General features: G+C 44.5%; 1 protein-coding gene across 2 annotated transcripts in view; it reads right to left on the bottom strand.

The window, feature by feature from the left end:
• The window catches only part of rrm1 (ribonucleotide reductase M1 polypeptide), a 58244-nt gene that overhangs the window by 29001 nt on the left and 12914 nt on the right, over positions 1-16329 (bottom strand). For both annotated transcript variants that reach the window (XM_055637429.1, XM_055637430.1), the window contains exons 2-9: positions 12126-12214; positions 10768-10945; positions 9261-9361; positions 6003-6062; positions 5880-5919; positions 3926-4088; positions 2338-2479; positions 1018-1101 (exon numbers count right to left, since the gene is read on the bottom strand). In XM_055637429.1, the coding sequence (XP_055493404.1) occupies positions 1018-1101; positions 2338-2479; positions 3926-4088; positions 5880-5919; positions 6003-6062; positions 9261-9361; positions 10768-10945; positions 12126-12214 (857 nt within the window). The remainder of the gene's footprint in view (positions 1-1017; positions 1102-2337; positions 2480-3925; positions 4089-5879; positions 5920-6002; positions 6063-9260; positions 9362-10767; positions 10946-12125; positions 12215-16329) is intronic.

The raw sequence follows: 16329 nt of genomic DNA, 5'->3' as shown, positions 1-16329 counted from the left end.
GCACTCATTTTGCTCAAGTGTCTAAAGAATAAATTGTTTAATTCATGTTTTTATGCACCTGTGATGTTTTTACAAGCAAGGTTTTCAATGTACCTGCACCTCTACTATGGAATAAACTCATGTACCTGCACCTCACTCTACTATGGAATAAACTCACCGAACTCCAGTTGCTGGTTTACGCCAAAGATAGACAATAAATGCTGGAGTAACTCAGCAGGAAAGGCAGTATCTCTGGAGAGAAGGAATACCGGAGGTTTCAGGTATTTCTTTTCTCCAGAGATGCTGCCGAATGGCCTACTCCCTGCACCTATTTTCTATGTTTCTATGCCTGACCTGCAGAGTTACTCCAGCATTTTGTGCCTCTTTCTTTGTACAATAAACTCAACTGGAGTGGAAGATTGCAACCTTCACGTGGTCCACCCTGTTTCGACCAATGCAATCAACCCAACGTTCACAAACAAATAGATCAAATAGGACAAGTTAATCTACAACTTTGTTATGCATGCCGTACGTAAGAAGAATAAGCACAACTTAACATGGTCATGAACTATCTATCATTAGACCAAATGTTGCCATACGTGATCTTTTGCACGTGCTTCCTGACATTACTCCTGCAGACCCATCACTAAATTTCAACATTACCCCATTGCTCCTCTGCCCATAGTTATCAACTTGAAGACAGACACAAGATGCTGGAGTAACTCAGTGGGTCAGGCAGCATCTGTGGAGAACACGGATAGGTGACGTTTCACAGAGTGCTGGAGTAACTCAGCGGGTCAGGCAGCATCTGTGGAGAACATGGATAGGTGATGTTTCGAGCGTAGACCCTTCTTCAGATTGATGTTATCAACTTGAATCCTGAATCATTAACTGCTGATGAGCAAACTGCATCAAATTAAGCAATAGCTGTTTTCCTCTGCACATGCCACCTGATCTGAGCTTTATATCAGGACCAACCTGTTGAATTCTCAGCCGTGCTCAGCAGAGACAACAGGTCCCGAACCTCAGCACACTCACCTTGTTCCCTCCCTGGTCGACGTAACGCGCTGTGTTGTTGTAAACCCGCAGCATGGGTACCAGGCCATTGCTGCTTCCATTGGTCTGAAAGGACAAGGAGGCATTGAAGTGTGCAGCATGTACACAGCAGCCAGAGAACGGTGTGGTCACAAGCAGCACCAGGTCCCCGGCAACAGGAGCATTAACAAGTATTTGATACCTCCTAATTGTTTGGACACAGCTTGCAAGGGAGAGGTTTATGAAGAGAATCCCAGAGCTCAAGGCCAATGTAGCTGTAGGCACAGCTGTGAAATGGTGGTGTTTAAAGCTGAAGACACACAGGAGGCCAGAACTGGAGAAGGACTGAGAATATCAATTGTTATTTTGCACGACATATAACCTTGGGGGAAAGGGTAACTTGTTTTAAACCCATCCTCAGCATTAATGCCTCTTCAGTTCAAGGGCAATGTGGCTCACATATAAATAGGTTGTGACTGTCGATTGGACAGATACATGGATAGGAAATGTTCAGAGGGAAACGGGCCAAAGGGGGACAAATGGAACTAACTTGAATAGGGCATCTTGGTCAGCAGGGATGAGTTGGGCCTGTTTCAGTGCTGTACGGCTTGTAGACCGGGCCAAGGCAACACTATTTGCTTGAGGCTTCTCAGCAGGATGTCTGAGTGGCTGCACTGTGCAGCAGTGCCCGAGACCCAGGTTGGATCCCGACCTTGAGTGCTATCCATGTGACGTTTGCACGTTCTCCACATGACAAAATGGTTTCCTCCGGGTGCTTCGGTCCCCTCCCGCATCCCATAGACATGTAGGTACGTAGATTAATTGGCCTCTGATGCCGAAGGGAGACAATGCAAAAGTGGGGATTACAGAACCAGGGTGAACAGATGTTTAAGGTAGACAAAAATGCTGGAGTAACTCAGCGGGTGAGGCAACGTCTATGGAGAGAAGGAATAGGCGACATTTCGGGTCGAGACCCTTCTTCAGACAGATGATTAATGGCCAGTGTGGACTCGGTGGGCCAAAGGACTTGTTTTCATGCTGTATTTTACAATTGAATTAAATTGAACAGATTACTGGTTTGTAAGACACAGCTGTGGAGGCCAAATCTATGGATATTTTTAAGGCAGGGATTACATATTTTTGATTTGTACGGGTGTCAGGGGTTATGGGAGAAGGCAGGAGAATGGAGTTGGGAGGGAAAGATAGGTCAGCCATGATTGAATGGCGGAGTAGACCTGATGGGGGCATAATGGCCTAATTCTGCTCCTAGACCGTATGAATTCTCAATGGGATGTTTACAACATTGCAGCTCGCCATACTCACGCCCGCGATGTAGCTTCCCCTAGCTCGGATGCAGCTCACAGCAACACCTATACCGCCAGCAGATTTGGAAATCAGAGCGCACTGCTTCAGAGTATCATAAATGCCTTCAATGCTGTCGTCCCTCATGGTGAGCAGGAAGCAGCTGCAAGGCAAACAGCAGGCTAAGCAACCAGGCCAGAGGGAACAATAGAAACATGGAAATTAGGTACAGGAGTAGGCCATTCGGCCCTTCGAGCCTGCACCGCCATTCAATATGATCATGGCTGATCATCCAAACTCAGTATCCCGTACCTGCCTTCTCTCCATACCCTCTGATCCCCTTAGCCACAAGGGCCACATCTAACTCCCTCTTAAATATAGCCAATGAACTGGCCTCGACTACCCTCTGCGGCAGAGAGTTCCAGAGATTCACCACTCTCTGTGTGAAAAAAAGTTCTTCTCATCTCGGTTTTAAAGGATTTCCCCCTTATCCTTAAGCTGTGACCCCTTGTCCTGGACTTCAATAAGAAACAGGAGTGAATTCAGAAAGTGTGGGAAAAGGCAAAGGGAGCTCTGGTTCAAGAGTGGTAATAACAACAAGATCAATACAGCAGCAGCAGGAGGAAGCGTGCTAAGCAAGATCTTTTATTGTGTGTGGTAAAGATGAACCAAATAGATTACAGCAGGGGCTCCAGACACTGGAGTTCATTCATTCTGGGGCATTAAGAGTCTGAGCTGCATAGCATTGAAGCAGGCCTATCGGCCCACCTTTTCCATGCCCACCAACCAGCCTGGCATTCTGGGCTACGACCAATTGCCTGTATTGGTCCCATGCGCTTCTAAACCATTGCACTACCATCTACCAAGGGAAAAACATTGAGCATTCAGCAGCAGAAGAAGCAGGAGTTGAAAGGCACGAGGGGACATAGGTTATTAGGAAATAAATGAGACCACGGGAGCTGTCAGACCCAGCATGAATAGATTGGCTGTGGAGGCCAAATCAAAGAATGTTTTTATGGCAGAGATTGACAATGTTTGTTCAGCAAGGGTGTCGGGGGGTCATGGGGCAAAGACAGGAGAATGGGATTGAGAGGGAAAAACAGATCAGCCATGATCGAATTGTGGAGTAAAGACTTGATGGGCCAAATGGCCTTATTCTGCTCCTAGAAATTATGAACTCAAAGGGCCAAATGGCCTCTTCTGACAAGTAAATGAAAAATGGGGGAGAAAAAGAGCCGGTCTCCCTGGAAACCATCAACCGATGAGCACTGACACTGCCACATTTCCACAGTTGAGACAAGACACTTCAGATGCTGGAATCTTGAGCAAAATAAATTGCTGGATGAACTCAGCAGGTCGCACACACAGCATTATCTGACAACTTGAACAGGCCATGTTTTGGGTCGGGACCCTTCTTCAGTCTGAAGGGCCCCAACCCACATGTTACAACCTATGCTTTCCAGAAATGCTGCTGGACCTGCTGAGTTACTCCAGCAATTAATTTTGTCTTGTTGTAAATCAGCATCTGCAATTCCTTGCATCTACAAGTATATCACAAGCTGGAGACAGATGGTGACAAGCCCAGGCTTGGGGACAAGGGGTAGTGTACCTGGAGAGCTGAGGCCTGTTGGTGCCAGCATTGAAGAGGGTGGGAGAGGCATGAGTGAACCAGCGCTCGGACAGCAGGTTGTACGTTTCAATGGCAGCATCAATGTCCCGCTTGTGGATTCCAACAGAGACCCTCATCAGCATGTGTTGGGGACGTTCAGACACTGGAAAACAGCAAACAGATCAAACCGGTGGCCAAATACCAGTGTATGTATTAGAGCAGGAACCAGACCATTCAGTAACGGAGCCCATTCCAACATTGTAGACAACATTGTAGACACTGGGGATCGTAACCTCAACTTCAGTCCCTATGGACCCCGGACCCGAAACCCCGGAATCATTCGGCCTGTGGGCGTATGTTTTTTTCCCATAATCATCCGGCCCACAGACTTCCATCATCTCCGGTACCTCCCGAGGCCGCGGCGCCCTTGCACGGTGACTCAAGGAGGCCCGCGTTGGCGGCCGCAATGGCGGAGCCACCGAGCAGCGCCGATCTCTGGCTGTACCGCATCCTGCGCAAAGCCGCCGTCACAGCCCTGCACCTTCTGTGTCTGGGCTTCACTGTCGGGATCGGGGTTGCCAATAGGCCGGGGACGTAGTGAGTATGAGTATTTGAGCCACCGCCTTCAGAACAGAGCCAAGGCAATGGTCCGTAGGGTGCGCCATGTTGGCGAGCGCCCGTAACTAGGGGTCAGTGCTCCGGGTGCCGTCCTCGAAGGAGCGGGATCCATGTGTACACGTGATAGATGCAGCCCGCCATCCGCTCACAGACATGTGTTCTGGCCCCTATGCAGAACAAGGTGCATTACACCTTTGAACCCATGACAGATATTAGTCTAATTGGCCTGCAGCTGCCCGTCTCTCTCCATTTTAAGACTACAGGCAGTTACAGCCATTATTTTTCAATATAATGGACCCTCATTTTGGAAAGTAAAACTATTGTATTAACTATCTCACCAGCCACATCTTTTAAGACTGTGTTTCAGTAGTTGTCTCAGGATCAAGAGTGAATCCAATGTTTTAGTTTGGAGATACAGCATGGAAACAGGCCCTTCAGCCCACCGAGTCCATGCCGACCAGCTGTCCCGTGTTCACACTGGTTCTGTTATCCCACTTTCCCATCTGACACACTTGAGGCGATTCAGAGGCCAATCACCCGTCAAGCCCACGAGTCTTTAGTATGCGGGAGGAAACCCACGCGGGAGAAGGTGCAAACTCTGTACAGGCCCGCACCAGCAGCCAGGATCGAACCCAGGCCCCTGGTGCAGAGGCAGCAGCTCTACCTGCTGTGCCACCCTGATGGGAGACCGCAACGGCGACTTCTCCCGCCCGAGTTGCGGGGTCGAAGAGTACCTGGCGGGGCCTTACATCACCGCCCCGGCGCGGCTTGGAACGGCTGCGGGACTTTGCTAGTGCCCGCCGGGGGCTGCAACAAGACCCGGAGCGCGGCCTTGCATCACCCGGCGCGGCGTTAATGGCTGCGGGACAATTACCATTGCCCGCCGGGGGCTTTGACTGACATTGGGAGGGGAATTGGAGAGTGCAGGGGAGGGATAAGTTTTTGTCTTCCATCACAGCGAGGAGGAGATGCGCTGTGATGGATGTCTGTGTAAATTGTCTTGTGTCTTGGGTCTTTTTCTTGTGTGTATGACTGCAGAAACAACATTTTATTTGAACCTCAAATGACAAATCAAATTGTATTGTATTGTATTGTATTGTACCTGCGCCTGCTTGTAGGAACAGAGTTATTTTGCACCTTCCTTTACCTTCACCCCCCTCTAGCTGGACATTTCACCAGATACCAGAAATGTTGAAAATGGCAAAAAGCATGAAACTTTACTCCTTCCACTGGCGATGAGCTGGAATGTTGGATCAAAGTGCTGCCTGCCCAGTTACACAGAGGATCAGGGGAGATAACTAGCTCACTGCATCAAGAGACAGCAGAAGGCACATACCTTTTCCATTGATCTTCAGCAGATAGGAACGTTCGAGGGTCTGTGAAAAGAAATGGCAGGAATAAGGCAGAGTGATGAATGGATCCTGCAACAAAGCCAGTCCCATCTCCGGAAATACCCTACCTTAAAACCGAAGAAATTGTAGGAGAAGTCCCGGTCAAAGATGATAGCAGAATTCAGGCGCTTAAGAGAAAGAACAGATCACTTTAGTACTGGTCTTTGGAATCACTCAAACACTGCTCACAAACACACACGGTCTAATCAGTCTCGCCACATCTCAACATCTAGCAGCTACAACATGGCACCCAACCCAGGCTAGTCACAAACGTGGATCTGCAACCACGCATTACATTTGTTCCACTCTTAAATCTCCAGGAGCCAAAAAGACTGCAAAAAGTAGTGACCACTGCCCAGTCCATCACCGGCTCTGACCTCCCCATCATCGAAGGGATTTATCGCAGTCGCTGCCTCAAAAAGGCAGCCAACATCATCAAGGACCCGAACCATCATGGCCACACACTCATTTCACCATTGCCATCAGGAAGAAGGTGCAGGAGCTTGAAAACTGTAACGTTCAGGTTCAGGAACAGCTTCTTCCCGACAGCCATCAGGCTATTAAACACGACGACCTCAAATAAGCTCTGAATTACATACAGACTGTTATTATGATTGCACTATAATTGTTTGTTTATTGAGTATGTGTGTGTGTATATAACCATATAACAATTACAGCACGGAAACAGGCCATCTCGGCCCTACAAGTCCGTGCCGAACATCTTTTTTCCCTTAGTCCCACCTGCCTGCACTCATACCATATGAGTATATATATGTTATGTACTATGTTTACATATTGTGTTGTGCTGCAGCAAGTAAGAATGTCATTGTTCTATCTGGAACACATGACAATAAAACACCCAATAGACAATAGTTGCAGGAGTAGGCCATTCGGCTCTTTGAGCCAGCACAACCATTCAATGTGACTCATGGCTGATCATCCCCAATCAGTACCCCGTTCCTGCCTTCTCCCGATATCACCTGGCTCTTAAAGATAGCGAGCCCTATCTAGCCCTAAAGAAAGAGATCCCTATCTAGCTCTCACTCTAAAGTATCCAGAGAACCTGCCTCCACCGCCCTCTGAGGCAGAGAATTCCACAGACTCACAACTCTCTGTGAGGAAAAAGCGTTTTCTCATCTATTCTAAATGGCTTACTCCTTATTCTTAAACTCTGACCCCTGGTTCTGGATTCCCCCAACATCGGGAACATGTTTCCTGCCTCTAGCGGGTCCAAGCCCTTAACAATCTTATATGTTTCAATAAGATAACCTCTCATCCTTCTAAACTCCAGACTGTACAAGCCCAGCTGCTCCATTCTCTCAGCATATGATAGTCCCGCTATCCCAGGAATTAACCTTGTAAACCTAGGCTGCACTCCCGTCAATAGCAAGAATGTCCTTCCTCAAATTAGGGGACCAAAACTGCACCCAATACTCCAGGTGTGGTCACACTAGGGCCCTGTACAACTGCAGAAGGACCTCTTTTCTCCTATATTCGTCTTGTTATAAAGGTCCACATGCCATTCGCTTTCTTCACTGCCTGCTCTACCTGCATGCTTACTTTCATAAGAATGCTGCTGCACCCGCTGAGTTTCTCCAGCATTTTTGTGTACCTGCTTACTTTCATAGGCTGATGTACAAGAACCCCCAGATTCCGTTGTACTTCCCCTTTTCCCAACTTGACACCATTTAGATAGTAATCTGCCCTACTGTTTTTGATTCCAAATTGGATAACCTCACATTTATCCATATTAAACTGCATCTGCCCACTCACCCAGCCTGTCCAAGTCACCCTGCATTCTCATAGCTTCCTCCTCGCAGTTCACACTGCCACCCAGCTTTGTGCCATCTGCAAATTTGCTAATGTTACTTTGAATCCCTTCATCCAAATCATTGATGTATATTGTAAATAGCTGCGGTCCCAGCGCCGAGCCTTGCGGCACCCCACTAGTCACTGCCTGCCATTCTGAAAGGGACCCGTTAATCCCTACTGTTTGTTTCCTGTCTGCCAACCACTTCCCTATCCATGTCAGCACTCCACCCCCAATACCATGTGCCCTAATTTTGCCCACTAATCTCCTATGTGAGACATTATCAAATGCTTTCTGAAAGTCCAGGTACACTACATCCACTGGCTCTCCCTTGTCCATTTTCCTAGTTACATCCTCAAGAAATTCCAGAAGATTAGTCAAGCATGATTTCCCCTTCGTAAATCCATGCTGACTCGGACCGATCCTGTTGCTGCTATCCAAATGTGCGGCTATTTCATCTTTTATAATTGACTCCAGCATCTTCCACACCACCAATGTCAGGCTAACTGTTCCGTTTATTATTCCGTCTATAATTCCGTTTTCTCTCTCCCGCCTTTCTTAAAAAGTGGGATAATATTAGCTACCCTCCAATCCACAGGAACTGATCCTGAATCTATTGGAAAATAGAAAACATATTGAAAATTATCACCAATGCATCTACGATTTCTAGAGCCACTTCCTTAAGTACCCTGGGATGCAGACCATCAGGCCCTGGGGATTTATCAGCCTTCAGTCCCATCAGTCTATCCAACACCATTTCCTGCCTAATGTGGATTTCCTTCAGTTTCTCCGCCACCCCAGATCCTTTGACCACTAGTGCATCAGGAAGATTGTGTCCTCCTTAGTGAAGACGGATCCAAAGTACCTGTTCAATTCATCTGCCATTTCTTTGTTCCCCATAATAAATTCACCTGTTTCAGTCTTCTAGTGTCCAACTTTGGTCTTATCTAATTTTTTCCTCTTCACATACCTAAAGAAGCTTTTACTATCCTCCTTTATATTCTTGGCTAGCTTACCTTCGTACCTCATCTTTTCTCCCCTTATTGCTTTTTTAGTTATCTTCTGTTGCTCTTTAAACATTACCCATTCCTCTTGCTTCCGCTCATCTTTACTACGTTGTACTTCATCTCTTTTATTTTTGGCCTACTCCAGCAACTATTGTCTATAACCTCTTCTCCCTGCATCTCTTGATTGTTGCTTCTCCAAGAGTAAGCACTCTTGACTTGACATTTCTTACTTTAACTATGCTAAGTGTTATTCACGTTATTGCCTTCATCTGTATCTGTGCACTGCGGATGGCTCAATTGCAATCATGTACAGACTTTCCGCTGATTGGTTGCTGGCTCGAAGGGCCGAATGGCCTTCTCCTGCACCTATTGTCTATTGTCACACCTTAAAAGCGTTTCAATGTAAGCTCAGTACACGTGACCATAAACTAAACTCAGCTGTTGCCATCAGCAGCAAAGGGGCAAGCAGATTCCACCCAACACCAAACGCAGGCAACAAAGGCACTTACATCTTTATTTTCAAGCACAATGTCCAAAGTTTCCTTGGAAATCATGGGCGAGTGGTTATTGGTCAGAGGGCTCACATAGTTGTACAGATCTTCCATCACGTCTGGAAAAGAAAACAGCCAAGAGGTACACATTGGTGGACAAAGACCAAGCGAGAGTGCAGGTAAGATTCACTAGAATGGGACCAGGATTGGACTTGAGGGAGAGATTGGATCGGCTGGGCACGTACTTACTGGAGTGAAGGGGGGTGAGGTGTGACCTGAGAGGAACATAATATTAGAACATATAGTACTGTACAGCACAGGAAACAGGCGCTTTGGTCCACAGTGGTACAGAAGGCTATTGTTAGAAAAGGTCACGTCTTACAAACAGGTTTTTTTGAGGAGACGACAAAAATGATTGATGGGATTAGGGCAGTGTGTATTGTATACATATGTTTCCAAGGCATTTAACAAGGTCCTTCATGCTCGGCTGTTCCTAGAAGATTACAACACACAGGATTCAAGGTGGAAGCATGGATTCAAAATCAACTGAGCCATAGAAGAAAGCAGGTGGTGGTTGAGAGGTTCTTCTGACTAGAGGTCTGACCACAGGTGTTGCTTGTAATTTACAGGTAGGTGGGTTGATTAGCAAGTTTGCGGGCAAAAAAATAAGTATAATTATGGGTTTAAGAAGGAACTGCAGATGCTGGAAAATGGAAGGTAGACAAAAGTGCTGGAGAAACTCAGCGGGTGCAGCAGCATCTATGGAGCGAAGGAAACAGGCAACGTTTCGGGCCGAAACCTGAAGAAGGGTTGCTGCTGCACCCGCTGAGTTTCTCCAGCACTTTTGTCTACCTAGTATAATTATGGATAGGGAGGAAGGTTGTCAAAGAATACAGTCGGATAAAGACCAGTTGAAGTAATTGTATTGTATTGTATTCAAATCTATTGTCATTGTCTCAATTAGAGACAACAAAATGAATTTCCCTTTACAGTCAGTATCATAAAAATAAATAAATAATAAATATTAAAACATATTAAAAAAAAAAAATAGAAAAAATAAAATAAAATAAAATAGAATTAAAAAAAATAAAATTAAAAAAAAAAGCACAAACACAGAAAGTCCACGACACAACACAACACAGTGGCACCAAGGTGAGGAAGGCACCATTGTTCAGCCAGCCTCCCCTCCGATTTTCCCAGATGTTCATCCGTGGTCGGGATGTAGAGAATGTAGGGATGTAAGTGAGCAGGGAAATGGCAGCTGGAGTTTGATCTGGAGAAAGTACACTTTTAGTGACCAGACCGCACCGGAGCATTGATGCAGAGGGATGTAGGTGTACAAGTTACATATAGGATAGAAAAACAGAGTATTTTTCCAGGCTGGAAATGTCAAAGACTAGAGGCCATAGGTTTCAGATGGGAGGAGCAAAGTTGAAAGGGAATGTGTGGGGCAAGTGTTGTTTTATTAATACAGTGTGCAGTATGAACGTGAGCTGCAGGGCTTTGTCACCATCACGTTACTCACCAGAGAATACCTTCTTGGTTTCCTTGTGTAGATTGGAGACGGCGATCCGTGCGGCCAGGATGGCATAGTCGGGATGTTTAGTCGTCATGGTGGCGGCTGTCTCTGCTGCCAGTGTGTCCAATTCAACGGTTGTAACGCCACTGTACAGGCCCTGAATCACCTTCATCGTAATCTGTGCCTTAGTAGATAAACATCAAATCAGCAGCAGGACACCTGCTACAACTTGCAACTGCCAGCTGGTGTGACAGCATTTGCTGTCCTCTCACATAACAAGAAATCTATCCAGTCTCCAAGTGAGCTTCATTCCCAGAACAAGCCAGCAGTGCCTTATCTGCGTCTGAAGCATCTAAAGTTAAAGATGCTTCAAAACTCCACATTTGAACCAGTTAATCTTTTAATGGGTGGTCACTGTTATAATGGCAAAAACATGCTATCCACCTAGTGCCCTGTAATCTCCATAAACCACAATGTGACTGCATAACACTGACAGTTTCTGCAACATTGTGGAGTGATACATGCTCAAGATGTATCTGTGGGGGGAAATGGGGCAGACTGATAAGTGCCGGATCAAAACATCTGGTGTTGTTGCTGCCAGGACATTGGGTCTTTAAGGCCAAGTTAAGGCTCCATTTTATTTTAAAAGAACTTAATACTTGAAAACTAAAAGTTGGCACCAGAAACACAGTGAGACCCGTACTGCCTCGGAAGAAGTTGACTATTATTTTTAACGCACTACAAATGTTGCACTCTTACTTATGTAAGATTGTGCTCACGTATAGTATGATTTTACTGGGCACTGTGCAGAATAAAGCATTTCACTGAATCTAGACTCATGTGACAAGCAACAAGATCTTGAGGAGAGATCCTCTGTAAACATGTGCTATGAATCTTCAAATACACCCAAGAACTTTGGTATCTCGGACAGTCCAGGACAATAATTCACAGCTTAGAGGCAGCAAGATGCTGGCGGCCGTTGTCTGTTGACATTCAAAGTCACTAATACAGAGCCTTTGGTTGAGGCTGACCAGATTCTATCACATTTCCAGAGTTAACTCCTCCAAGTAAGGACACTGCTGTTGGATCACGGCCATGCTTGGCACTAGATCAGCTGCAGATGGCAGAGTTTGACTTCAACCTTTTACACTGACTACAAAATGGGCTTCAATAACGGCAAAGCACTTTGGCACGCTGCAGAGACTGCAACGAGGACATGGAGCTGGCTTTCCCAATGGTTTAGAAATCTGATAATTATCCTGTAAATCACAGACATAGAGTTCACATTTATGAAATGGATTCGATTTGGGAACTGGTTGCTGGCCAATCGCAGCAGAAATTCATGAGCATAATCAACCACTTACTGGATCTACGAACTCAGGGTTCAGACCATAACACAGCTTCTGGATTCGCGAGGTAATCTTGTCAAACATGACTCTCTCCTGACGACCATCTGTAAAACAACAACACAGGTTAACGTTACCTTCCTTGGCAGGTCACATCTTTCATAGAAACATAGAAAATAGGTGCAGGAGTAGGCCATTCGGCCCTTCGAGCCTGCACCGCCATTCAATATGATCATGGCTGATCATCCAACTCAGTATCCTGTACCTGCCTTCTCTCCATACCACCTGATCCCTTTAGCCACAAGGGCCACATCTAACTTAAACATAGCCAATGAACTGGCCTCAACTACCTTCTGTGGCAGAGAATTCCACAGATTCACCACTCTCTGTGTGAAAAATGTTTCTCTCATCTCGGTCCTAAAAGACTTCCCCCTTATCCTTAAACTGTGACCCCTTGTTCTAGACTTCCCCAACATCGGGAACAATCTTCCTGCATCTAGCCTGTCCAACCCCTTAAGAATTTTGTAAGTTTCTATGAGATCCCACCTCAATCTTCTAAATTCTAGCGAGTACAAACCGAGTCTATCCAGTCTTTCTTCATATGAAAGTCCTGCCATCCCAGGAATCAGTCTGGTGAACCTTCTCTGTACTCCCTCTATGGCAAGAATGTCTTTCCTCAGATTAGGAGATCAAAACTGTACGCAATAATCTTGCACTTACACAATGTGAAGTAGTTATTCAGCATGGAACCACAGTCATCCCAACATTATATCCACACTGAAGATTGACACGAGATGCTGGAGTAACTCAGCACAGCAGGCAGTATCTCTGGGGAGAAGTGGGTGACGCTTCGGGTCAAGACCCTTCTCCACTCTGAAGGATCTCGACACGAAACGTTATGTATTCCTTCTCTCTAGCGATGCAGCCTGTCCTGCCGAGTTACTCCAGCATCGCGTCTGCCTTGGGTGTAAACCAGCATCTGCAGTGCCTTCCTACGCATCATATCCACACTGACTGGTGGGCATTCATCTCTAATAATCCCACCAGCACTTGGCCCAGTCTTGTGCCCTGGTAATTTCCAGTGATTGGCCAGACAACTCAGTCTGAAAAAGGATCCCAACATCACCTATCATCACATCACCTATCCGTGTTCCCCAGGGATGCTGCCTCACCCAGAGGTACTCCAACACTCTGTCTCTCCTTGACTATCTGGACACAAGCACCATTAGTGAGTGCTATCACCAGTACATTCCAGCTACTCAACTCTCAGTTGTCCCCCAGGTGTAGTTTGGCTGCAATTTGCCAACTTCCCCGGCTCCATAGACCCCAACCTTATGTACTATGTGGGACAGTGTCCAAGGCTTTACTGGTATCCATATAAATCACATCTACTGCACTGCCTTGCAGCACCAATACATTGCATTGCACTGCATCAGTACATTTTATTCACTTCAAAAATTTCAATCCGGAAAGAATAGGAATTAAAACGCTCGGAGACTTGTATGAAACTGGAAAATTATTATCATTCCAACATTTACAATTAAAATATAATCTGAGAAATAATCATTATTTTAAATATTTTCAAATATGTGATTATTTGAAAAAAATATACACAAGATTATTATAATATGCCACCAGATTTACTGGACGAAGCAATGAAGACAAAGGCAGAATCAGCAAATGTAATATCATACTTGTATAACATCATTCTAAATATAGAAAATCCATCAACCAACGGTATTAGAAGAGACTGGGAACAAGAACTAGCTATAAAAATTTCAAAAGAGAGCTGGGATAAACATTTACTATATGTGCATAAATGCTCGATTAACGCAAGACGTATTCTAATTCAATTTTAAATCTTACATAGATTATACTATTCAAAAACCTAACGTCTCACCTATTTGTGATAAATGCCGTTCTCAAGAAGCTACTATAGCGCACTCATTTGTTTTTTGTATAAAAATTCAAAAATTCTGGACTGAAATTTTTGAAATCTTCACAAAATTATTTAAAATAAAACTGATACCAAAAGCAGAATGGATTATCTTTGGAACAATGGAAGGTAGCCCTGAACTAAATGTATTTCAAAGGAATTTATTTGATTATGGGTTAATAACGGGAAAAAAGCTTATACTTAAATTCTGGAAAAACGCTCCTATTCCAACAATAAATATGTGGATCTCAAATATGTTTGAAACATTACACCTGGAAGATATGAGACTCCTCCTTGCAGGCAAATCAGACCACTTCCAAAAGACGTGGTCTGCATTTATCGACTTATTACAAGTATAAGGTGCAACCGTACTTTAAAAAAGAAATGGTGTCAGGTTCTGGTAAGGGGGGGGATGAAAAATATGAAGTTGGTATATCCCTTTTTGCGCGGTATTTATAATAGAGCTTGTGTTTCTTTTTTTCTTTTTTTTTTCTATGGCCTATTTCTTAACTTTCTTCTCTAATTCTTTGTTTAACGGGTTTTTCTTTTTGATCACTCTTTCACACTAACACGACTATCTCTCTTTCTTTACTTTCTTTATTTCTATCTTTCCTTAAAGCTTAAAAAATGAAGGGGTACAATAAATGTAATAAGATATATGTGGCTTGTACTACTGTAACTTACTGTACTTCTAATAAATAAAAATATATTAAAATAAATAATAATAATTTCAATCCAATTGGTCAGATAGGATCTGTCTCCCCCCCCCCCCCCCCCCCCCCCCCCGACACAGACACAGTCAAGCTGCCTATCTCCAACCAGTCCCAGGCTTTCCAAGTGACCATTAATCCCACATCCCACTCCGGTTGGAGCTCCCCGAATTCTGTCCCCAGCATAGGCTGCCAGCTCCACAATGTTATCCCGCAGTGTGGACAGAGATACGGTACGGATAAAGTCACATCTCCGTCGAGGTAAGAGTTTTAAAAAGGTTTCCCCCAACTCACCCCCCGTCCCCACCACCCACATGAAACAAGCTAAAGAACACTAAAACATACATTTAACACATACTAAAAAACAACAACGGGAAAGGTCCCGTGGGAGTCACTACATTATTCCAAATGATACACTGTACTCCAAATATATTCTGACCAGATTCACTGTGCCTTTCACATTACTTCCTCACTTTTCAATTATATACAACCAAGAAACCAAACTCCAGTAGACAAGTCAAAAGTGAATCTGAAGAAGGGTTTCAGCCCGAAACGTTGCCCATTTTCTTCGCTCCATAGATGCTGCTGCACCCGCTGAGTTTCTCCAGCACTTTTGTCTACCTTCCATTTTCCAGCATCTGCAGTTCCTTCTTAAACCAAACTCCAGTGCCTCGTTTCGCTGTATTAAAACCTTACCAGTTATATATCAGGAAATCAAAGATGCATTTAACAAGGGCAATTCAATAAATATCAGGGGGATTTTTCTACATATGTACAGGACAAAACAAATTAGTAGAATGAAGGATGAATTTAGGGTGCATTAGGGATTGTTTACAACATCAGTATGAGGGAAAGATAATTTTAGGTTTAGTATAATATAATAGATTGAGTAATGGTTAATTAAAAATAATCTGGTTTAGAGGCCTTTAGGGTAGAGTAATTATAAAACATTTTGTGTTTAGTTTATTTTTTTTGAAAATTATTTTTAAGGAAGACCTTTGGAAAACAATGATGGGTTCTACGCAGTCAACGTGGATTAATGAAAGGAAACCAAGAGTGCCATAGGGATCAGTACTAGGGCCCCTGCTGCTCACCGTAAGGGAACAAGGGTAACATATCCAGGTTTGATGATACAAAATTTGTCTTCAGAGAATATATACAAGTAAACAGGAGGAGATGTCGCAGATGCAATATAATGTCATCCACATAGGTAAAAATACAGATAGGTTTTTTTTAATGGCTGAATTGCCTATTCCTATTTCTGAAGTATTTTCCAATATATTATGCAAGGTTTGCTAATTGGCATACATACTTCAAAGTTGCTCAATTTTTATACCTATTTGTTACCAAAATGTTCTACCATTCATTGATTTGTCCCGCCGCACAAGGTCTCAGCGGGACTGCACCTGGAGTATATTACAGGTTCGGCTTCCTTACCACAAATGCGTTTGTCATTGAGATTAGAGCAACAATTTCAAAGACTGGGTGTGAGATACAGTTTAATATACAACGAGTAGACCACACCTATACACCTACACTCAAAAATGTGGGTAGGAATTTTTTTCGATCGCACTAA

Source organism: Leucoraja erinacea, chromosome 6, assembly GCF_028641065.1.
Source record: "Leucoraja erinacea ecotype New England chromosome 6, Leri_hhj_1, whole genome shotgun sequence".
Taxonomy (NCBI): domain Eukaryota; kingdom Metazoa; phylum Chordata; class Chondrichthyes; order Rajiformes; family Rajidae; genus Leucoraja; species Leucoraja erinaceus.
The sequence above is the reverse complement of the archived record's forward strand: the minus strand, read 5'-3'. Positions and strand labels throughout refer to the sequence as shown.